Source organism: Haliotis cracherodii, unplaced genomic scaffold (genome assembly GCF_022045235.1).
Source record: "Haliotis cracherodii isolate W230 unplaced genomic scaffold, xgHalCrac1.p SCAF_3, whole genome shotgun sequence".
Taxonomy (NCBI): Eukaryota; Metazoa; Mollusca; class Gastropoda; order Lepetellida; family Haliotidae; genus Haliotis; species Haliotis cracherodii.
Genome location: NW_027266286.1, coordinates 34,756,306 through 34,782,688, shown reverse-complemented (window position 1 = coordinate 34,782,688; position 26,383 = coordinate 34,756,306). Strand labels below are relative to the sequence as shown.

The 26,383-nt window shown below is 40.3% G+C and overlaps 1 protein-coding gene across 1 annotated transcript in view; it reads left to right on the top strand.

Moving 5' to 3' along the window:
* LOC139475942 (protein O-mannosyl-transferase TMTC2-like) overlaps window positions 1-26,383 on the top strand; it is a 555,954-nt gene that overhangs the window by 513,592 nt on the left and 15,979 nt on the right. Inside the window, exon 12 of the mRNA XM_071259155.1 lies at window positions 4,589-4,652. Coding sequence (XP_071115256.1) covers window positions 4,589-4,652 — 64 coding nt within the window. The remainder of the gene's footprint in view (window positions 1-4,588; window positions 4,653-26,383) is intronic.

Here is a 26,383-nt window from a genome sequence, read left to right as displayed (position 1 = left end):
TATGGTGTTGACCATCAAAAAAGCAGAAATAGGGTGAACCTATACTACTAGGATTCAAACCCACGATAATAGGTTTCTGGCATACCCAAGGGGCGAAACTCTGCATTGCGAATTACTGCACCTTAGACAATCAGGCCACCCAAAATGAAAAGAATAGATATTTTAAGAAATTTGTTGTGATAAAATTTTATCAATTGTTGCATGTAAACCTTGTATGTACAGGCAGTGGACAGTAAAGTAATTAGTGGCAGATTACCCCATATGGTAATCCAACACTTTCTATTTTCTGAAAGTCAGATACTCCATTACTTCCATGACATTTGTTCAACAAACCCAGCAAATATTTTTGCATTTATGTTTTATAAGCCAAACACACTAGGTCACACCTACTAGCAGACTACTCTTTCCTTATTATCTGATAATTTACCTGTAAGCTGATGTTTGACTTTGATTCTATCTCCTATTCCTTAGCTTGAATCGCCCATAGTGGAGTAATAAAGAGTACAGTAGCTTGATCAGATTCAATCTTTTGTAAACATCTAGACATAAGACAAAATGGCAGAAATCATTAAGTATATCAAATCTGAACTCCTTGACTGGTGGAGTGCATCAACTGCTATTGCTTCTGGCTCTGGTCACCAACTGACAAATTCATTTATGTTTCTATTGAGATGAGATGCAAACATAACAATATTTGAGTTGATTTTAAGATGAGAAATGGTCTCACCAAACATTTTGGTGTCCCAGGACCATTGAGTTGCGTTCTTCTGCAATGTGAGAAAGTGATAACCACATTTTATATAATAAATGTTCTTTACACCAAATCTTGTTTTCTCTTTCAAGTTCATTGCAGACTTCATATCTTGATCCGCCTTTTTCATGGAGATACAGTAGTGGTGTCATCAGACACAAGATCAGTGTGTTTTCCTCTGAAGTCATGTGCCAGAGTAAATGCCTGCTATGCCATCCAAATAGCTTTTCTTTCCAGTATTGACCATCTACCACCTGGTTGCATATAATACTCAAGTCCCAATTAACTTGTAAGGTGTCTGAATAAAAGGGGGGATGTGCATCCTATGCACCCCCCTATGGATCCACCGGTGTACTTTTTCTCCATACAATGCACCCCAGCCTACTAAACTAGTATATGTCTTTGACTTTTTGGAGATGGGAAGATTGACAGTGACACCAACGATTATGTCAAGATTGCACAAGAATTAGGATTTGATTTGACCAATACACAACTGACTCCAGACCAACAACACAGACTACTTAGATTTTGGAACAAAACAGAGACATGTTCTCAATAGGTCTGATAGATTTAGAAAAGACTAAAATGCACCAACATATTATTGATACTGGCAACCACCCACCCGTTAAGTATAGACCCTATCGCCAATCTCCTCATCTTCAAAAGACACTGAAGAACTTGTAGACTATTTTCTAAAGTATGATTTGATTGAGGTGTTTAATTCTATTTATTCAGGTACATCATCCTAGTCAAGAAATGTGATGGCTTATATAGATTTGTTTGTGACTACAGAAAGTTGAATGCCCAAGCTAAGATTTTCTCCACTCAGACCTTACTAATGTTTTTTCCCATGTTCCAAAACAGGAAAATTCAAAGCATACAACTGCTGTTGTCACCAATGAAGGCCTTTATCAGTTAAAACATTTGCCCCAAGATTTGTCAAACTCCCCACTTTCTTTTCAGCAGCTCGTGAGCAAACTGTTATGAAAGCTTCTTTTCAAGGTTGCACTGATTATCATTGATGATAATTTACAGCAAAAAACTTTGAAGAGCATCTCAAACAATTGAAGCATTGAAGCAAGTATTCTACTACCTCATTCTCATTAAAATCAGATCTTAGTTCTCGCTACCGCTAAACAAATCTGAGGACATCCCATTACGGATCACCACGTCCTTTCATCCAACCAATCAGAGCGTCTCTTACCAGATCATGAAAGTGACAGTTGGAATATGTTTTCTAATCATGCAACCTCGAAATATTTAACAGAAGGTATTACGAATGACAGTTACGGGTATTATGATTATATCCATACAATCTAGGCAATCTATAAGCCATTCAAGAATGTTCTTTTGATCAGGTTTAAACATTTTAATCGAGAATGTGTGAAAATGTGTTTCTAAGTGTAGTCACCAGTTTGAAACTGGTGTTGTAAAGCTCGAGAAAGCTGTCTTCTGATTGGCTTATGTCGATTTCTTGTCAGTCATTTCATTGGTCGGTCAAAGTTTGCGAAAGGTCATTCTGACGTGACCCGTAATGGGATGTCCTCAGATCTTTGTTTGGCAGTAGCGAAAACTAAGGTCTGATTTTAATGAGATTGCTACTACCTCGAACAGCCAAAATTAACACTAAAGAAAACCAAATGCAATTTTTACAACAGACAAGGTTTCATTTCTGGGTCATGTTTTATCATGTGGAGGTGTTCTCAAGTTTATGGCAAAAAGATAGAAGCAATTAAAACCTTCCCGATGGCCAAAGTAGGTTCACACTTTATTAGGCTGCACAAGCTTCCACAGAGAGTACCGGTATGTGAAAGATTACGCTAACATAGTGCTTCCACTGAATGCATTACTAAAGAAGCATTCAGAGGCAAAAGGAGGCCCTAGGGAAGAAACCAAAGTCGCCGTGGTCCCTAAGGCATTCAACACACTCAAATATGCTATGTGTAAATTTTGACAAGGAAGAACAGGAGCATAACAAAAAAGGAAGGCTTAGCTCTGGTTGAAGCATTTAGGTCATTGTGTCCATATTTTGCAAATTGTAAATTCATAGTCTACACAGTCTAGCATGGAAATGGTTCAAATCCATTAAGGATGCCACAGGTAGGTTAGGGCAGTGATCTTTGGAACATTCTGCCTTCACCTTTGACATTGTTCATTATAGCAGCAAAGCTAATGGGAATAATGATACTCTCTCACATAGGTGTTATGTATTGACAATGGGCCTGATATACATATTTTACGTATGCTTCAGTATACTTTCAGAGTGGTGTATGAATACCAAGCATTGATATGTAATGTATTGAGTATTGTATTGAATTCTTTATTCAGGGCCTAGATTTTCGAAACGACCGTAGCCCTATAATTATCGTAAATTTATCGTAAGGAAATCGTAGGCTATCGTAGCATATTTTCGAAACTATCGTAGCCCTAAGATATCTCAAGATTGTTGTAAATCTAAGATAGCCCCATACCTGTCATAAGTTTATTTTATCTTCATCCAAGATGGTGGCATACCTTTCCATAGATATTTTGACAAACAATTAGTCTGCTTTACGTCCAAACATTGACATTTCATTTTGTAAAACTGTGTGATTTAAATTGACACTTCGAAAACACGAAGCACGCATCAAGGATTTCACGTCAAAAAGGTTCTTAATCGCGACAGCAATCCACATAACTGTGGAGTCGATAGCTTACAATATATTTCTATCTGAGTCCATGCTGAAGAAGTGTGAAACAACATACCTTTTCGATAATTTGGGAAGGATAAAAACGGAAGGTGTCGGCAGGCTATTTGAGCAGAGTTAGAAAGAACTGGTGCTAAGCATAGCAGACTTATACCCCATTTGTAACCCCTCTCTTGTCTTTTAACATCAAAGAGGTTTTCGTCATTTATGGCAAGCGATTTTTTTGTATCGAGTGTATAAGATTACATCAGTAAACAAACCCATTTGAGATATATATATATATGTACGTTGTTCAAATATTGGGCATTATTTTGTTCGCTCAAAGTTTCCATAAGGCTGTTAAATAAAGTTTGTCATCGCACATTTCTTTAAGTATATGAAATAAAGTGGCGAAATAAGTTGTTTTTGTACACATAACAAAATCTCGGACAACCTTTACCAGTCTCTTTTTCAAACCAGTTTAACATTTGCAGTTCACTTTCAAACCATCAAATGGGAACTTAAATATTCTACATCCCAGCGTCATTTTATAGTCTGAGATAGATCCAGTGCCACACTAGCGCAATTCTCACCAGACAGTCACTTTTGAGAACTAATAAACATGTAGATCAGAGGAATAACTCGGCCTCCAGGGTTTTAAGTGTCCTAGGAGAATGACAAATGTATCTACTACCAGTAATTATGTACGTAGAACATCATGTATCTACCACCAGTAATTGTGTTCATAGAACATGTATCTACTACCAGTAATTGTGTACATAGAACATGTATCTACTACCTGTAATTGTGTACATAGAACATGTCTCTACTACCTGTAATTGTGTACACAGAACATGTATCTACTACCTGTAATTGTGTACATAGAACATGTATCTACTACATGTAATTGTGTTCATAGAACATGTATCTACTACCTGTAATTGTGTACATAGAACATGTATCTACTACCTGTAATTGTGTACATAGAACATGTATCTACTACCTGTAATTGTGTTCATAGAACATGTCTCTACTACCTGTAATTGTGTACATAGAACATGTATCTACTATCTGTAATTGTGTACATAGAACATGTATCTACTACCAGTAATTGAGTACACAGAACATGTATCAACATTGTCTACACAGAGCATGTTTCGTGTGGTTGCAGGCAAAACAGTAGAGACCTTGATGCAGAGGACCTGTACAGGAAGGCTGTCATTCTGAAGCCGGAGGTGAGTTGCTTCATCTCAAATGGCTTCACTGTCCCAACAGTGGAACATACAACTTCATCTGCCCAACTCTTAGCTCATAACTTCACTGTCTCAACCGTGGAACATACAACTTCACCTGCCCATCTCTTAGCTCATAACTTCACTGTCTCAACAGTGGAACATACAACTTCACCTGCCCATCTCTTAGCTCATAACTTCACTGTCTCAACAGTGGAACATACAGCTTCACTTGTCCAACTCTTAGCTCATAACTTCACTGTCTCAACAGTGGAACATACAACTTCATCTGCCCAACTCTTAGCTCATAACTTCACTGTCTCAACAGTGGAACATACAACTTCACCTGCCCAACTCTTAGCTCATAACTTCACTGTCTCAACAGTGGAACATACAACTTCACCTGCCCAACTCTTAGCTCATAACTTCACTGTCTCAACAGTGGAACATGCAACTTTACCTGCCCAACTCTTAGCTCATAACTTCACTGTCTCAACAGTGGAACATACAACTTCACCTGCCCAACTCTTAGCTCATAACTTCACTGTCTCAACAGTGGAACATACAACTTTACCTGCCCAACTCTTAGCTCATAACTTCACTGTCTCAGCAGTGGAACATACAACTTCACCTGCCCAACTCTTAGCTCATAACTTCACTGTCTCAACAGTGGAACATGCAACTTTACCTGCCCAACTCTTAGCTCATAACTTCACTGTCTCAACAGTGGAACATACAACTCACCTGCCCAACTCTTAGCTCATAACTTTACTGTCTCAACAGTGGAACATACTTCACCTGCCCAACTCTTAGCTCATAACTTCACTGTCTCAACAGTGGAACATACAACTCACCTGCCCAACTCTTAGCTCATAACTTCACTGTCTCAACAGTGGAACATACTTCACCTGCCCAAATCTTAGCTCATAACTTCACTGTCTCAACAGTGGAACATACAACTTCACCTGCCCAAATCTTAGCTCATAACTTCACTGTCTCAACCGTGGAACATACAACTTCACCTGCCCATCTCTTAGCTCATAACTTCACTCTCTCAACAGTGGAACATACAACTTCACCTGCCCATCTCTTAGCTCATAACTTCACTGTCTCAACAGTGGAACATACAGCTTCACTTGTCCAACTCTTAGCTCATAACTTCACTGTCTCAAGAGTGGAACATACAACTTCACCTGCCCAACTCTTAGCTCATAACTTCACTGTCTCAACAGTGGAACATACAACTTTACCTGCCCAACTCTTAGCTCATAACTTCACTGTCTCAGCAGTGGAACATACAACTTCACCTGCCCAACTCTTAGCTCATAACTTCAGTGTCTCAACAGTGGAACATACAACTTCTCCTGCCCAACTCTTAGCTCATAACTTCACTGTCTCAACAGTGGAACATGCAACTTTACCTGCCCAACTCTTAGCTCATAACTTCACTGTCTCAGCAGTGGAACATACAACTTCACCTGCCCAACTCTTAGCTCATAACTTCAGTGTCTCAACAGTGGAACATACAACTTCACCTGCCCAACTCTTAGCTCATAACTTCACTGTCTCAACAGTGGAACATACAACTTCACCTGCCCAACTCTTAGCTCATAACTTCACTGTCTCAACAGTGGAACATACAACTTCACCTGCCCAACTCTTAGCTCTTTACTTCACTGTCTCAACAGTCGGACATACAACTTCACCTGCCCAACTCTTAGCTCATAACTTCATTGTCTCAACAGTGGAACATACATTCATCAGCCCAACTCTTAGTTCATAACTTCACTGTCTCAACAGTGGAACTTACAACTCACCTGCCCAACTCTTAGCTCATAACTTCACTGTCTCAACAGTGGAACATACTTCACCTGCCCAACTCTTAGCTCATAACTTCACTGTCTCAACAGTGGAACATACAACTCACCTGCCCAACTCTTAGCTCATAACTTCACTGTCTCAACAGTGGAACATGCAACTTTACCTGCCCAACTCTTAGCTCATAACTTCACTGACTCAACAGTGGAACATACAACTTCATCTGCCCAACTCTTAGCTCATAACTTCACTGTCTCAACAGTGGAACTTACAACTTTACCTGCCCAACTCTTAGCTCATAACTTCACTGTCTCAGCAGTGGAACATACAACTTCACCTGCCCAACTCTTAGCTCATAACTTCACTGTCTCAACAGTGGAACATACAACTTCACCTGCCCAACTCTTAGCTCATAACTTCACTGTCTCAACAGTGGAACATACAAATTCACCTGCCCAACTCTTAGCTCATAACTTCACTGTCACAACAGTGGAACATACAACTTCACCTGCCCAACTCTTAGCTCATAACTTCAGTGTCTCAACAGTGGAACATACAGCTTCACTTGTCCAACTCTTAGCTCATAACTTCACTGTCTCAACAGTGGAACATACAACTCACCTGCCCAACTCTTAGCTCATAACTTCACTGTCTCAACAGTGGAACATACAACTTCACCTGCCCAACTCTTAGCTCATAACTTCAGTGTCTCAACAGTGGAACATACAACTTCACCTGCCCAACTCTTAGCTCATAACTTCACTGTCTCAACAGTGGAACATACAACTTCACCTGCCCAACTCTTAGCTCATAACTTCAGTGTCTCAACAGTGGAACATACAACTTCACCTGCCCAACTCTTAGCTCTTTACTTCACTGTCTCAACAGTCGGACATACAACTTCACCTGCCCAACTCTTAGCTCATAACTTCATTGTCTCAACAGTGGAACATACATTCATCAGCCCAACTCTTAGGTCATAACTTCACTGTCTCAACAGTGGAACATACAACTCACCTGCCCAACTCTTAGCTCATAACTTCACTGTCTCAACAGTGGAACATACTTCACCTGCCCAACTCTAAGCTCATAACTTCACTGTCTCAACAGTGGAACATACAACTCACCTGCCCAACTCTTAGCTCATAACTTCACTGTCTCAACAGTGGAACATGCAACTTTACCTGCCCAACTCTTAGCTCATAACTTCACTGTCTCAACAGTGGAACATACAACTTCACCTGCCCAACTCTTAGCTCATAACTTCACTGTCTCAACAGTGGAACATACAAATTCACCTGCCCAACTCTTAGCTCATAACTTCACTGTCTCAACAGTGGAACATACAACTTCACCTGCCCAACTCTTAGCTCATAACTTCAGTGTGTCAACAGTGGAACATACAACTTCACCTGCCCAACTCTTAGCTCATAACTGCACTGTCTCAACAGTGGAACATACAACTTCACCTGCCCAACTCTTAGCTCATAACTTCACTGTCTCAGCAGTGGAACATACAACTTCACCTGCCCAACTCTTAGCTCATAACTTCACTGTCTCAACAGTGGAACATACAACTTCACCTGCCCAACTCTTAGCTCATAACTTCAGTGTATCAACAGTGGAACATACAGCTTCACTTGTCCAACTCTTAGCTCATAACTTCACTGTCTCAACAGTGGAACATACAACTTCATCTGCCCAACTCTTAGCTCATAACTTCACTGTCTCAACAGTGGAACATACAACTTCACCTGCCCATCTCTTAGCTCATAACTTCACTGTCTCAACAGTGGAACATACAACTTCACTTGCCCAACTCTTAGCTCATAACTTCACTGTCTCAACAGTGGAACATACAACTTTACCTGCCCAACTCTTAGCTCATAACTTCACTGTCTCAGCAGTGGAACATACAACTTCACCTGCCCAACTCTTAGCTCATAACTTCACTGTCTCAACAGTGGAACATGCAAATTCACCTGCCCAACTCTTAGCTCATAACTTCACTGTCTCAACAGTGGAACATACAACTTCACCTGCCCAACTCTTAGCTCATAACTTCACTGTCTCAACAGTGGAACATACAACTTCACCTGCCCAACTCTTAGCTCTTTACTTCACTGTCTCAACAGTCGGACATACAACTTCACCTGCCCAACTCTTAGCTCATAACTTCATTGTCTCAACAGTGGAACATACATTCATCAGCCCAACTCTTAGGTCATAACTTCACTGTCTCAACAGTGGAACATACAACTCACCTGCCCAACTCTTAGCTCATAACTTCACTGTCTCAACAGTGGAACATACAACTCACCTGCCCAACTCTTAGCTCATAACTTCACTGTCTCAACAGTGGAACATGCAACTTTACCTGCCCAACTCTTAGCTCATAACTTCACTGTCTCAACAGTGGAACATACAATTTCACCTGCCCAACTCTTAGCTCATAACTTCAGTGTCTCAACAGTGGAACATACAGCTTCACTTGTCCAACTCTTAGCTCATAACTTCACTGTCTCAACAGTGGAACATACAACTCACCTGCCCAACTCTTAGCTCATAACTTCACTTTCTCAACAGTGGAACATACAACTTCACCTGCCCAACTCTTAGCTCATAACTTCACTGTCTCAACCGTGGAACATACAACTTCACCTGCCCATCTCTTAGCTCATAACTTCACTCTCTCAACAGTGGAACATACAACTTCACCTGCCCATCTCTTAGCTCATAACTTCACTGTCTCAACAGTGGAACATACAACTTCACCTGCCCAACTCTTAGCTCATAACTTCAGTGTCTCAACAGTGGAACATCCAGCTTCACTTGTCCAACTCTTAGGTCATAACTTCACTGTCTCAACAGTGGAACATACAACTCACCTGCCCAACTCTTAGCTCATAACTTCACTGTCTCAACAGTGGAACATACAGCTTCACTTGTCCAACTCTTAGGTCATAACTTCACTGTCTCAACAGTGGAACATACTTCACCTGCCCAACTCTTAGCTCATAACTTCACTTTCTCAACAATGGAACATACAGCTTCACCTGCCCAACTCTTAGCTCATAACTTCACTGTCTCAACCGTGGAACATACAACTTCACCTGCCCATCTCTTAGCTCATAACTTCACTCTCTCAACAGTGGAACATACAACTTCACCTGCCCATCTCTTAGCTCATAACTTCACTGTCTCAACAGTGGAAAATACAGCTTCACTTGTCCAACTCTTAGGTCATAACTTCACTGTCTCAACAGTGGAACATACAACTTCATCTGCCCAACTCTTAGCTCATAACTTCACTGTCTCAACAGTGGAACATACAACTTCACCTGCCCAAATCTTAGCTCATAACTTCACTGTCTCAACAGTGGAACATGCAACTTTACCTGCCCAACTCTTAGCTCATAACTTCACTGTCTCAACAGTGGAACATACAACTTCACCTGCCCAACTCTTAGCTCATAACTTCACTGTCTCAACAGTGGAACATACAACTTTACCTGCCCAACTCTTAGCTCATAACTTCACTCTCTCAACAGTGGAACTTACAACTTTACCTGCCCAACTCTTAGCTCATAACTTCACTGTCTCAACAGTGGAACATACAACTTCACCTGCCCAACTCTTAGCTCATAACTTCACTCTCTCAACAGTGGAACTTACAACTTTACCTGCCAAACTCTTAGCTCATAACTTCACTGTCTCAACAGTGGAACATACAACTTCACCTGCCCAACTCTTAGCTCATAACTTCACTGTCTCAACAGTGGAACATACAAATTCACCTGCCCAACTCTTAGCTCATAACTTCACTGTCTCAACAGTGGAACATACAACTTCACCTGCCCAACTCTTAGCTCATAACTTCAGTGTGTCAACAGTGGAACATACAACTTCACCTGCCCAACTCTTAGCTCATAACTTCACTGTCTCAACAGTGGAACATACAACTTCACCTGCCCAACTCTTAGCTCATAACTTCACTGTCTCAGCAGTGGAACATACAACTTCACCTGCCCAACTCTTAGCTCATAACTTCACTGTCTCAACAGTGGAACATACAACTTCACCTGCCCAACTCTTAGCTCATAACTTCAGTGTCTCAACAGTGGAACATACAGCTTCACTTGTCCAACTCTTAGCTCATAACTTCACTGTCTCAACAGTGGAACATACAACTTCACTTGCCCAACTCTTAGCTCATAACTTCACTGTCTCAACAGTGGAACATACAACTTTACCTGCCCAACTCTTAGCTCATAACTTCACTGTCTCAACAGTGGAACATGCAAATTCACCTGCCCAACTCTTAGCTCATAACTTCACTGTCTCAACAGTGGAACATACAACTTCACCTGCCCAACTCTTAGCTCATAACTTCACTGTCTCAACAGTGGAACATACAACTTCACCTGCCCAACTCTTAGCTCTTTACTTCACTGTCTCAACAGTCGGACATACAACTTCACCTGCCCAACTCTTAGCTCATAACTTCATTGTCTCAACAGTGGAACATACATTCATCAGCCCAACTCTTAGGTCATAACTTCACTGTCTCAACAGTGGAAAATACAACTCACCTGCCCAACTCTTAGCTCATAACTTCACTGTCTCAACAGTGGAACATACAACTCACCTGCCCAACTCTTAGCTCATAACTTCACTGTCTCAACAGTGGAACATGCAACTTTACCTGCCCAACTCTTAGCTCATAACTTCACTGTCTCAACAGTGGAACATACAACTTCACCTGCCCAACTCTTAGCTCATAACTTCACTGTCTCAACAGTGGAACATACAACTTCACCTGCCCAACTCTTAGCTCATAACTTCACTGTCTCAACAGTGGAACATACAACTCACCTGCCCAACTCTTAGCTCATAACTTCACTTTCTCAACAGTGGAACATACAACTTCACCTGCCCAACTCTTAGCTCATAACTTCACTGTCTCAACCGTGGAACATACAACTTCACCTGCCCATCTCTTAGCTCATAACTTCACTCTCTCAACAGTGGAACATACAACTTCACCTGCCCATCTCTTAGCTCATAACCTCACTGTCTCAACAGTGGAACATACAACTTCACCTGCCCAACTCTTAGCTCATAACTTCAGTGTCTCAACAGTGGAACATCCAGCTTCACTTGTCCAACTCTTAGGTCATAACTTCACTGTCTCAACAGTGGAACATACAACTCACCTGCCCAACTCTTAGCTCATAACTTCACTGTCTCAACAGTGGAACATACAGCTTCACTTGTCCAACTCTTAGGTCATAACTTCACTGTCTCAACAGTGGAACATACTTCACCTGCCCAACTCTTAGCTCATAACTTCACTTTCTCAACAGTGGAACATACAGCTTCACCTGCCCAACTCTTAGCTCATAACTTCACTGTCTCAACAGTGGAACATACAACTTCACCTGCCCATCTCTTAGCTCATAACTTCACTCTCTCAACAGTGGAACATACAGCTTCACCTGCCCATCTCTTAGCTCATAACTTCACTGTCTCAACAGTGGAAAATACAGCTTCACTTGTCCAACTCTTAGCTCATAACTTCACTGTCTCAACAGTGGAACATACAACTTCATCTGCCCAACTCTTAGCTCATAACTTCACTGTCTCAACAGTGGAACATACAACTTCACCTGCCCAAATCTTAGCTCATAACTTCACTGTCTCAACAGTGGAACATGCAACTTTACCTGCCCAACTCTTAGCTCATAACTTCAGTGTCTCAACAGTGGAACATACAACTTTACCTGACAAACTCTTAGCTCATAACTTCACTGTCTCAACAGTGGAACATACAACTTCACCTGCCCAACTCTTAGCTCATAACTTCACTGTCTCAACAGTGGAACATACAACTTTACCTGCCCAACTCTTAGCTCATAACTTCACTGTCTCAGCAGTGGAACATACAACTTCACCTGCCCAACTCTTAGCTCATAACTTCACTGTCTCAACAGTGGAACATGCAACTTTACCTGCCCAACTCTTAGCTCATAACTTCAGTGTCTCAACAGTGGAACATACAACTTTACCTGACAAACTCTTAGCTCATAACTTCACTGTCTCAGCAGTGGAACATACAACTTCACCTGCCCAACTCTTAGCTGATAACTTCACTGTCTCAACAGTGGAACTTACAACTTTACCTGCCCAACTCTTAGCTCTTTACTTCACTGTCTCAACAGTCAGACATACAACTTCACCTGCCCAACTCTTAGCTCATAACTTCATTGTCTCAACAGTGGAACATACATTCATCAGCCCAACTCTTAGGTCATAACTTCACTGTCTCAACAGTGGAACATACAACTCACCTGCCCAACTCTTAGCTCATAACTTCACTGTCTCAACAGTGGAACATACAACTCACCTGCCCAACTCTTAGCTCATAACTTCACTGTCTCAACAGTGGAACATGCAACTTTACCTGCCCAACTCTTAGCTCATAACTTCACTGTCTCAACAGTGGAACATACAACTTCAACTGCCCAACTCTTAGCTCATAACTTCACTGTCTCAACAGTGGAACTTACAACTTTACCTGCCCAACTCTTAGCTCATAACTTCACTGTCTCAGCAGTGGAACATACAACTTCACCTGCCCAACTCTTAGCTCATAACTTCACTGTCTCAACAGTGGAACATACAACTTCACCTGCCCAACTCTTAGCTCATAACTTCACTGTCTCAACAGTGGAACATACAACTTCACCTGCCCAACTCTTAGCTCATAACTTCACTGTCTCAACAGTGGAACATACAACTTCATCTGCCCAACTCTTAGCTCATAACTTCACTGTCTCAACAGTGGAACATACTTCACCTGCCCAACTCTTAGCTCATAACTTCACTTTCTCAACAGTGGAACATACAACTTCATCTGCCCAACTCTTAGCTCATAACTTCACTGTCTCAACAGTGGAACATACAACTTCATCTGCCCAACTCTTAGCTCATAACTTCAGTGTCTCAACAGTGGAACATACAGCTTCACTTGTCCAACTCTTAGCTCATAACTTCAGTGTCTCAACAGTGGAACATACAGCTTCACTTGTCCAACTCTTAGCTCATAACTTCACTGTCTCAACAGTGGAACATACAGCTTCACCTGCCCAACTCTTAGCTCATAACTTCACTGTCTCAACAGTGGAACATACAGCTTCACTTGTCCAACTCTTAGCTCATAACTTCACTGTCTCAACAGTGGAACATACAACTTCATCTGCCCAACTCTTAGCTCATAACTTCACTGTCTCAACAGTGGAACATACAACTTCATCTGCCCAACTCTTAGCTCATAACTTCACTGTCTCAACATAGGAACATACAACTTCATCTGCCCAACTCTTAGCTCATAACTTCAGTGTCTCAACAGTGGAACATACAGCTTCACTTGTCCAACTCTTAGCTCATAACTTCACTGTCTCAACAGTTGAACATACAACTCACCTGCCCAACTCTTAGTTCATAACTTCACTGTCTCAACAGTGGAACATACTTCACCTGCCCAACTCTTAGCTCATAACTTCAGTGTCTCAACAGTGGAACATCCAGCTTCACTTGTCCAACTCTTAGGTCATAACTTCACTGTCTCAACAGTGGAACATACAACTCACCTGCCCAACTCTTAGCTCATAACTTCACTGTCTCAACAGTGGAACATACAGCTTCACTTGTCCAACTCTTAGGTCATAACTTCACTGTCTCAACAGTGGAACATACTTCACCTGCCCAACTCTTAGCTCATAACTTCACTGTCTCAACCGTGGAACATACAACTTCACCTGCCCATCTCTTAGCTCATAACTTCACTCTCTCAACAGTGGAACATACAACTTCACCTGCCCATCTCTTAGCTCATAACTTCACTGTCTCAACAGTGGAAAATACAGCTTCACTTGTCCAACTCTTAGCTCATAACTTCACTGTCTCAACAGTGGAACATACAACTTCATCTGCCCAACTCTTAGCTCATAACTTCACTGTCTCAACAGTGGAACATACAACTTCACCTGCCCAAATCTTAGCTCATAACTTCACTGTCTCAACAGTGGAACATGCAACTTTACCTGCCCAACTCTTAGCTCATAACTTCGCTGTCTCAACAGTGGAACATACAACTTCACCTGCCCAACTCTTAGCTCATAACTTCACTGTCTCAACAGTGGAACATACAACTTTACCTGCCCAACTCTTAGCTCATAACTTCACTGTCTCAGCAGTGGAACATACAACTTCACCTGCCCAACTCTTAGCTCATAACTTCACTGTCTCAACAGTGGAACATGCAACTTTACCTGCCCAACTCTTAGCTCATAACTTCACTTTCTCAACAGTGGAACATACAACTTTACCTGACAAACTCTTAGCTCATAACTTCACTGTCTCAGCAGTGGAACATACAACTTCACCTGCCCAACTCTTAGCTCATAACTTCACTGTCTCAACAGTGGAACTTACAACTTTACCTGCCCAACTCTTAGCTCTTTACTTCACTGTCTCAACAGTCAGACATACAACTTCACCTGCCCAACTCTTAGCTCATAACTTCATTGTCTCAACAGTGGAACATACATTCATCAGCCCAACTCTTAGGTCATAACTTCACTGTCTCAACAGTGGAACATACAACTCACCTGCCCAACTCTTAGCTCATAACTTCACTGTCTCAACAGTGGAACATACAACTCACCTGCCCAACTCTTAGCTCATAACTTCACTGTCTCAACAGTGGAACATGCAACTTTACCTGCCCAACTCTTAGCTCATAACTTCACTGTCTCAACAGTGGAACATACAACTTCACCTGCCCAACTCTTAGCTCATAACTTCACTGTCTCAACAGTGGAACATACTTCACCTGCCCAACTCTTAGCTCATAACTTCACTTTCTTAACAGTGGAACATACAACTTCATCTGCCCAACTCTTAGCTCATAACTTCACTGTCTCAACAGTGGAACATACAACTTCATCTGCCCAACTCTTAGCTCATAACTTCAGTGTCTCAACAGTGGAACATACAGCTTCACTTGTCCAACTCTTAGCTCATAACTTCAGTGTCTCAACAGTGGAACATACAGCTTCACTTGTCCAACTCTTAGCTCATAACTTCACTGTCTCAACAGTGGAACATACAGCTTCACCTGCCCAACTCTTAGCTCATAACTTCACTGTCTCAACAGTGGAACATACAGCTTCACTTGTCCAACTCTTAGCTCATAACTTCACTGTCTCAACAGTGGAACATACAACTTCATCTGCCCAACTCTTAGCTCATAACTTCACTGTCTCAACAGTTGAACATACAACTTCACCTGCCCAACTCTTAGCTCATAACTTCACTGTCTCAACAGTGGAACATGCAACTTTACCTGCCCAACTCTTAGCTCATAACTTCAGTGTCTCAACAGTGGAACATACAACTTTACCTGACAAACTCTTAGCTCATAACTTCACTGTCTCAGCAGTGGAACATACAACTTCACCTGCCCAACTCTTAGCTCATAACTTCACTGTCTCAACAGTGGAACTTACAACTTTACCTGCCCAACTCTTAGCTCTTTACTTCACTGTCTCAACAGTCAGACATACAACTTCACCTGCCCAACTCTTAGCTCATAACTTCATTGTCTCAACAGTGGAACATACATTCATCAGCCCAACTCTTAGGTCATAACTTCACTGTCTCAACAGTGGAACATACAACTCACCTGCCCAACTCTTAGCTCATAACTTCACTGTCTCAACAGTGGAACATACAACTCACCTGCCCAACTCTTAGCTCATAACTTCACTGTCTCAACAGTGGAACATGCAACTTTACCTGCCCAACTCTTAGCTCATAACTTCACTGTCTCAACAGTGGAACATACAACTTCACCTGCCCAACTCTTAGCTCATAACTTCACTGTCTCAACAGTGGAACATACTTCACCTGCCCAACTCTTAGCTCATAACTTCACTTTCTCAACAGTGGAACATACAACTTCATCTGCCCAACTCTTAGCTCATAACTTCACTGTCTCAACAGTGGAACATACAACTTCATCTGCCCAACTCTTAGCTCATAACTTCAGTGTCTCAACAGTGGAACATACAGCTTCACTTGTCCAACTCTTAGCTCATAACTTCAGTGTCTCAACAGTGGAACATACAGCTTCACTTGTCCAACTCTTAGCTCATAACTTCACTGTCTCAACAGTGGAACATACAGCTTCACCTGCCCAACTCTTAGCTCATAACTTCACTGTCTCAACAGTGGAACATACAGCTTCACTTGTCCAACTCTTAGCTCATAACTTCACTGTCTCAACAGTGGAACATACAACTTCATCTGCCCAACTCTTAGCTCATAACTTCACTGTCTCAACAGTTGAACATACAACTTCACCTGCCCAACTCTTAGCTCATAACTTCACTGTCTCAACAGCGGAACATACAAATTCACCTGCCCAACTCTTAGCTCATAACTTCACTCTCTCAACAGTGGAACATACAACTTCACCTGCCCAACTCTTAGCTCATAACTTCACTGTCTCAACAGTGGAACATACAGCTTCACTTGTCCAACTCTTAGGTCATAACTTCACTGTCTCAACAGTTGAACATACAACTCACCTGCCCAACTCTTAGTTCATAACTTCACTGTCTCAACAGTGGAACATACTTCACCTGCCCAACTCTTAGCTCATAACTTCACTGTCTCAACAGTGGAACATACAACTTCATCTGCCCAACTCTTAGCTCATAACTTCACTGTCTCAACAGTGGAACATACAACTTCATCTGCCCAACTCTTAGCTCATAACTTCACTGTCTCAACAGTGGAACATACAACTTCATCTGCCCAACTCTTAGCTCATAACTTCAGTGTCTCAACAGTGGAACATACAGCTTCACTTGTCCAACTCTTAGCTCATAACTTCACTGTCTCAACAGTGGAACATACAGCTTCACTTGTCCAACTCTTAGCTCATAACTTCACTGTCTCAACAGTGGAACATACAACTTCACCTGCCCAACTCTTAGCTCATAACTTCAGTGTCTCAACAGTGGAACATACAGCTTCACTTGTCCAACTCTTAGCTCATAACTTCACTGTCTCAACAGTGGAACATACAACTTCATCTGCCCAACTCTTAGCTCATAACTTCACTGTCTCAACAGTGGAACATACAACTTCACCTGCCCAACTCTTAGCTCATAACTTCACTGTCTCAACAGCGGAACATACAAATTCACCTGCCCAACTCTTAGCTCATAACTTCACTCTCTCAACAGTGGAACATACAACTTCACCTGCCCAACTCTTAGCTCATAACTTCACTGTCTCAACAGTGGAACATACAGCTTCACTTGTCCAACTCTTAGGTCATAACTTCACTGTCTCAACAGTTGAACATACAACTCACCTGCCCAACTCTTAGTTCATAACTTCACTGTCTCAACAGTGGAACATACTTCACCTGCCCAACTCTTAGCTCATAACTTCACTGTCTCAACAGTGGAACATACAACTTCATCTGCCCAACTCTTAGCTCATAACCTCACTGTCTCAACAGTGGAACATACAACTTCATCTGCCCAACTCTTAGCTCATAACTTCACTGTCTCAACAGTGGAACATACAACTTCATCTGCCCAACTCTTAGCTCATAACTTCAGTGTCTCAACAGTGGAACATACAGCTTCACTTGTCCAACTCTTAGCTCATAACTTCACTGTCTCAACAGTGGAACATACAGCTTCACTTGTCCAACTCTTAGCTCATAACTTCACTGTCTCAACAGTGGAACATACAGCTTCACTTGTCCAACTCTTAGCTCATAACTTCACTGTCTCAACAGTTGAACATACAACTCACCTGCCCAACTCTTAGTTCATAACTTCACTGTCTCAACAGTGGAACATACTTCACCTGCCCAACTCTTAGCTCATAACTTCACTGTCTCAACAGTGGAACATACAACTTCATCTGCCCAACTCTTAGCTCATAACTTCACTGTCTCAACAGTGGAACATACAACTTCACCTGCCCAACTCTTAGCTCATAACTTCACTGTCTCAACAGTGGATTATACAACTTCACCTGCCCAACTCTTAGCTCATAACTTCACTGTCTCAACAGTGGAACATACAGCTTCACTTGTCCAACTCTTAGGTCATAACTTCACTGTCTCAACAGTTGAACATACAACTCACCTGCCCAACTCTTAGTTCATAACTTCACTGTCTCAACAGTGGAACATACTTCACCTGCCCAACTCTTAGCTCATAACTTCACTGTCTCAACAGTGGAACATACAACTTCATCTGCCCAACTCTTAGCTCATAACTTCACTGTCTCAACAGTGGAACATACAACTTCATCTGCCCAACTCTTAGCTCATAACTTCACTCTCTCAACAGTGGAACATACAACTTCACCTGCCCAACTCTTAGCTCATAACTTCACTGTCTCAACAGTGGAACATACAGCTTCACTTGTCCAACTCTTAGCTCATAACTTCACTGTCTCAACAGTGGAACATACAACTTCATCTGCCCAACTCTTAGCTCATACAACGTCAATGTCAACGCTTGAGACATTTAATTGATAGACCTGGTAATATCTCAAAGGCATCTTCTGATGCATCCTCAAATAAGACTTCAATAATAAGCGTAGAAGGATTATGTATTGCACTCAAGTTCTGTTTTATATCATTGAATTCAGTAACCAAATTTAAACTAACATTTTTTTATGCCAGACGACTCAATAACATATGACTTGGGATTTCTGGCAGGGGAGCGACTAACACACTTTTTCGTTTTGATGGGAAATAAGCCCCGAGTACGATCCCACTATTTATTATCTTAGTTAAATTATGTGCCTAACCCATCATCACATATGGTGGGGTAATGACGATATTCAGTAGCCACTCAATTTTTTCTTTGATCATAGTCCATTTATTATCATCGTTGCGAGTAAGATTGTATGAAGTGTTTTTATGGAGTCTACTAACATCGACATCGCTCAAATCTCCTAAATCACCTGTGAATGTAACTTCTTTCCCCTTGTAAACATTTTCTTGTAAGTGTAAAGCGTATAACTTGCCATCGGTACCAGGTTTACCGAATCCTTCTGTGTCTCCGAGATCGGAAAGCGCAATTGTATGACATTGTCTAAGGTTATGCGATCCAGGGCCTAATGAAACAACCATTAGTTAAAATATGGAGTGGTACACTCAAGTATCCTATATGTACAGGTTAATGTTTTAAATGTAATACAGAAATTTTGAGATCTGAAATAATACCCCGCTATAATTTTTTATATTGTAATGATGAGAAAGATTCTGTTCTACCGCTATTGTATTTTTCATCTTTGACTGGAATAGCCCTTAACAGAGTTGAAGGACTTTCGAGTTGAATATAATCCGTTGTACTGATCTGATCAAGATGGATGCACAATTTATAGGGAACTAAATCAGACAATTTAACTCCATGTGTTGTTTCCTTGGTTTGTGTTACTACTTTTTGTCTAAAAAATCCAAGTGTATCTGCTAAGTTCTCGTAAAGAATTACATACCCTTCTCCAGCGCTTAAAATCATCATCCCATTTGACTCCCAAAGGCTTAAAAATTTCATCGTTGAGTGAGCATACGCTGTAATACCCATCATATATAATGTACACACCACAATTTCAGCGATAGAAACTAATATTTTGGTCCACTAGTCCTTATAATGATAATATATAGCAAAACCCTTAAAATAATATCTACTAGTCCTTATGATACCTTAACTATTGGGCAGTGTTGCAAGGACTATAGGACTAGTGCCAATTTCTAACCCTGTCATTTATCCACATCTCATTATTACCTATTATTAGCATTTATATTGGTCCATCGCGGGTAATACGTTACATCGCAGAGAACGACTTCAAGTTGCCCAGCCGAGTTATCGATAGTATGAAGCAGTTGAATAGACTGGCCATTTGTTATTCCTGGGAGTGTAACATACGTATTAAATATACAAAGATACTATATCATAACTTAAAATATGAAATCAACTTACATTACATCAATCGATTTTAGTAAGTGCCTCTGGTGCTAATTGTTTTGTTAAATTTCCCAATATCTTTGAAAAATACAGGGTCACGGCAACTAGCGATAAAATGGTGCATGATTGGTTTCACAATCCAATGCAATTTTGACAGAACCAGTTAAACTTTACCATATGGTATGCCACAACAGGATGTGGTGTATCTCTTAATGCCCCAGGATTTGAACTAAATAAGTCTGTTTTATCATTTCACGTGTACTATCACATTAGACATATTCTTAAAGAATTAGTGCACCATTACCGCAGGATCGAGCATGGAATTCCTCAAATAATCCGTACAATAGGTTCGCGTATGAGCATTTTTGTCATGAATTTGGTACATCAATGAGTAAATATTGGCGTATTAAGGACTTAACCATGGTCTAGGTGTTCCGTACAGTGGACAAAAAACTGTTAAAGAAGAAAGCGATGATTTAGTTAAAAAAACTCATCAACCATTCGATCCATTCAAGTTGTTACAGAATCAATCTTTTTGTAAGATTGCATAATCTCAATCATCACTGGGAACTTTCGAGTAACAATTGGAGAGGAGATCTTATGAGTTTTTTAGAGTGGTTTAATTTATATTGTTACAAAATTTGTGCAACTAAACGATACCGCAAACACTTGGAATGAATTTCTGTATGATAAAACAGAAAATAATTTTACTAACCCAGGAGTTGTAAGAGTTAATGAATCAATAAGAACTTATGTATGGGCAATTCTTGGTGCACAATCGCAAACACGAACGGGAATAATCGGTTCAGGGACGGCGTTCCATGCACAGAAACAGTTTGTTGCAAACCTAGAGGATGCTATTAATTCACCAGTTGACATACCATCTTCTATAAAGCGTTATCAAGATGTATTACAGTAAGCTCAATCCAAAGTAGACTAAGTTGATGGGGTAGGACTATAGATGTCTCCGAGTAATATGGAACTTAAGATCGGTCAAGTGATCGGCTATGATAATAAAATTGTTATTGCTACCGATCAACAAAAACCAGGTATAAATTCAGATATTAACACCTAATTAATAACGCAAACAAACACAGGCGAAATGGGAAAAGTAAAGCCACAGACACCACAACAACCATCTACTGACGCACAACCACAAGTGCCACCACATATTGCCGCTAAAAATCAAACATGATTTGGATAAATAGTCTTAAGCGGATACATAAAACAGCCTGGCAATTGCTACGATCAGTGCCCACAAGTTTTGACTAAGCCAAGAGGTGGTCTTTGCTAATAAATTCAAGAGCCAGGAAACAATACTCCCTATTATACCGGAAAGTGTAGATTCGGCTTTCCCAGCGAGCTTTCCCAGCGAGCTTTCCCAGCGCTTCTCCTTATACTTTTAAATATATTTTTTATCCACTCTTTTACACCATTTTTATCACTAGGCGGTGTGCGACCACCTGTACTTGTCATTGGTTATCGCGAGAGTCAAAGTATATATAAATATATGTAATAAATGAATATATAATGCAGTTAAAATACTTGCAATGGTTATCCCCTGTTCTCTGAACAATGTTTTAATTTTATCGGCCAGTGTGGTATCATCGTTGAGGACTTGATCGATAGTTTCTCGAATTCGACTGATTCGAGGCGGACCGATCTTTCATCTACTAAGTTACGCAATCCTTCAGCAACGCGGCGTCTACTGAATTCATCACCCGCCTGTTCAAGTTTTGTTTTCTCATAAGCTATATATGCTTGTCGAGTTCACGAGTTCAGATACCTTGGCTGTATTATTGATGAGTTCTCCCCGCATTGTTTGCATTGCCTTGTCAAGACCTTGTAATTCCCTAATATTGTACTCCGAGTATGGTACCTGTAACGTGGAATTATCGTAGTAGGTATCCAAGATTTCTCCGTGTCTGTCCTAGGCCCGCTTCGAGCTTTCTTCCAAATTATCTTTATCTATGGCGCCAAGTTCAGTACGCACAGTCTGAAGAACTTTAGTAGTCTTCGCAGGAAGTTTTTTTCGCGAGTAGTCTACAAAACCTAATTCATTACGAACAGTGTTGATGCCATGTTTACTGGCTATCGTAGACAAGGCTAGGGGCTTACGAGTATGAGAATTCATAAGATCAATATCCGGAGAGCCACGCAGTCTCAATATTCCTCTACTATCTATTATAAACTTTGAATAGTCACGAGTCATGTTCTGTATGTTGGAGAGGTGTCCAATGTCGTTATTGTTTATGTAAGAAACACTGTGCTGATAGGATTAGGAAGCAGATTATTTACGCTAGGAAGAGAGATTACATCAACGAGAGGAATAGGTTGGGGAGAATAAGATATATGGAAATATAACCATTTAGACATTTGATTCATTTTGTATATACCACAATGTTTTTTTCGTCAGAGAGCTGAAAGCTTTGGCAAAACAACGTGGTCTACGTGGTTATTCTCGAATGAGAAAAGCTGAATTGATTGATTTACTCGGTTTGGAATACAACAAACCCCAGACTGTTGGAGAACTCAAAGCTCGAGCAAAAAACAGTGGGTTGAGAGGTTATTCTCGAATGAGAAAAGCTGAATTGATTGATTTAGTAGAAAAAAATGAACCGGTTATTGATGAAAATCAACCAGATGTTGATGTTGATAAAAATAATCAACCCATCGAGTTAAAATTTGTACCCACAGCCGGCCTTGTTAAGTATCTAAGAGGTTGGAAGATGGATATTAATTCCAACATGGATGTTAATGATATTAAGCCCATCATATCGAGCAAAATTAATGAGGAGTTAGATGATTTAAATAGTATAAAATACCAGCTAACGGTTAAAATGTCATTGAGTAAAAATGACACCGAATATACCGAACCTTATTTACGGAGCAATCAAGAAGTTATAACTGAACCAGAGTCTATAAACACATCATTAGATACATCAATTCAACAGTTACAAGAAACTTTAGAACGCTGGACTAATACAGGTTTGGGTTGGGGTGTGAATAAAATCGATAGTTTATATCTAGATATAGCAAATTATATGCCTTTCAAAGGTGGATCTTATATAGATTTACCCCTGTATTATAAGAAGAAAAAAGCTATAGTTAATGTAAAAAATAAAGGCGATGGCTGTTTTAGAATTGCGATAAGATCTGCACTGTTCCCCGAAGACAAAAATCCTAGCTAGGCTAAGGGTAAGACCTTTCTTTTTCTCCTTCTCAATCTCTCTGGACCAAGGCTTATATAGCCAAGGTCACCTGACATTTAGTAAGTAATAAATATAAATGTAAACAGTAATTCATCAGCAGGATGGCAGACGGTTGATGTACGCAAAAATGGGGATTAACAATTAGGATTAGCATTTTATAAATAACAACAATTAAGTGTTTCAAGGCATATAGATGTCATGGCTCCAGGGTAATAAGCCTTTGCAATTAAATGTTCTTCAGACAATGGGTGTTGTAAATCAGTCGCTATGACACAAGATCTATTAGAAGCTCATAAAGAAGACTGCAAAGGTGTTGGGCAAACTGCTATCAGGATCGATATGCCTAAAGAGGGAAAAAATATATTAAAATTTGAACATTATTGTAATCAAATGCCAGTACCATACATAATTTACGCTGACTTCCAAGCACTTATCAAACCTATAGAAAATACCGAACACAATACTGAATGTAGTTTTATGTACAAAACTCAAGAACATATTCCTTGTGGGTTTGGATATATAGTTGTAAGGTATGATGGGAAAACAAACCCGCCCGTGATTTACAGAGGTCCCAATGCAGCGGGAAAGTTCCTAGAATACCTACAAAACGAAGAGAGAATAATCAGGGAAAATTAATCGCATAAGAAACCCATGTGTGTGATGAAGGATGATTGGAGGGCCTTTAAGAAGTCAACTAGTTGTAATGTTTGTAATAAACCACTCAATGGGGATTCCGTAAGAGATCATTCCCACGTCACGGGTAATTATCAAGGAGACGCACATAACGAGTGTCACTTGAAACTAAAAATAAATTCTCAAACAATACCCATCCCTGTTGTGTTTCATAACCTTAGAGGATATGATTCTCGTCTCATCATGCAAGCTATCTCAAAGACGGACGGCGGCTTAACGTGCATTCCTAATAATATGGAAAAATACATATCATTCTCGTTGACTAAAACTATACATTATACAGACAAGGATAGGAAAGCTAGAATAAAGCAAAGTAATGGGCTTAGATTCATAGACTCCGTACAGTTTCTGTTATCTTAAGCAAATGCGAACAATCCCGATGACTTTGCAATAACAAATCAATATACTGATCGGTTAACACTGCATTTGTTGTTGAGAAAAGGTGTATATCCTTACGAATATATGGATGATTGGTCTAGATTCAACGAAACTAAATTACCACCCCTTGAAAAAACTATAGTAACTTAACAGAATCTAAAATAACCGATGCCGATTATGAACACACTCTGAGGGTCTGGGATAAATAAGGTTGTAAGAATTTAGGCGATTATCACGATCTGTACTTAAAAACAGACGTACTGTTACTCGCCGATATATTCGAGGAATATCGGAATATCAACACTCCTTGATGGGTAATACTAGGTTAGCTAACGTAGAAAAACTTGTACCAAATTTGATGGATAAGACAAAATATATAGTTCACTACAGAAATCTCAAGTTATATCTATCGTTAGGTATGAAACTAAAGAAAATACACAGAGTTCTAAAGTTTGATCAAAGCCCTTGGATGGAGCCCTATATAAGGCTGAACACAGATTTAAGAAAGATGGCTACCAGCGATTTTGAAAAGAACTTATATCAACTCATGAATAACTCAGTATTTGGTAAAACTATGGAGAATCTAAGGAAGCGTGTCAATGTTAAATTAGTCAGATCTAATGAGGAAGAAAGACTTAGGAAACTTATAGCCAGTCCGTCTTTTAACAGAAGCAAGATATTTGATAATGACTTAGCGGCGCTGCATATGCAGAAGAGTAATATAAAATTCAACAGACCGGAGTACGTTGGTATGAGTATTCTCGACTTGTCAAAACACTTAATGTATGACTTTTTTTACAGCGAACTTAAGAAGCAATACGGCGAGGTGTTATATACCGATACAGATTCTTTGTTGATGGAAATATAAACCGAGGATGTGTATAAAGATATGGCAGAAAAAAACAGATATATACGACACGAGCGATTATCCAAAAGATAATCCACTGCACAGCGTAGTAAATAAAAAGGTGTGAGGTAAGATGAAGGATGAATGTGCTGGGACTCCAATTGCGGAGTATGTCGGATTAAGACCTAAGATGTATTCTATAAAGAAGTCCGATAATGGAGAGATAAGAAAAGCTAAGGGTGTTAAGAAGTATGTGGTAAAAAAGCATATCAAACACAAACAGTACAAAGAAGCATTATTCAACGGTAGAACATTCAAACACGAGATGAACTCTTTAAGAAGTTGTCAATCACAAGATATATGGATTAAGAATGAACAAGACATCATTATCCCCCTTAGATACCCTTAGATACAAAGAGAAGGATGGTGTAACTACCAATGCTTATGGTTATGGTGGTAATACTGTATCGTTGGGAACTATGAGCAACTCTTCTCTTACAAATGCCCTGCCTGGTCCATCTTTAAGATAATAAAGAATAGGCTCTCCTTCTTTCATAACCAACCGACTAATGTTATATATCTTAAGGGACCAAATCAGATCGGTTGCACGACGTTGGCCTCCTTTGAGTTGACCGGGCTGGTATAAATATCTTACGCTTACCGGTACTCTATCCGGAAGTATTTGTTCTTTGCCTCTCCTCGGTGCTGAAGATT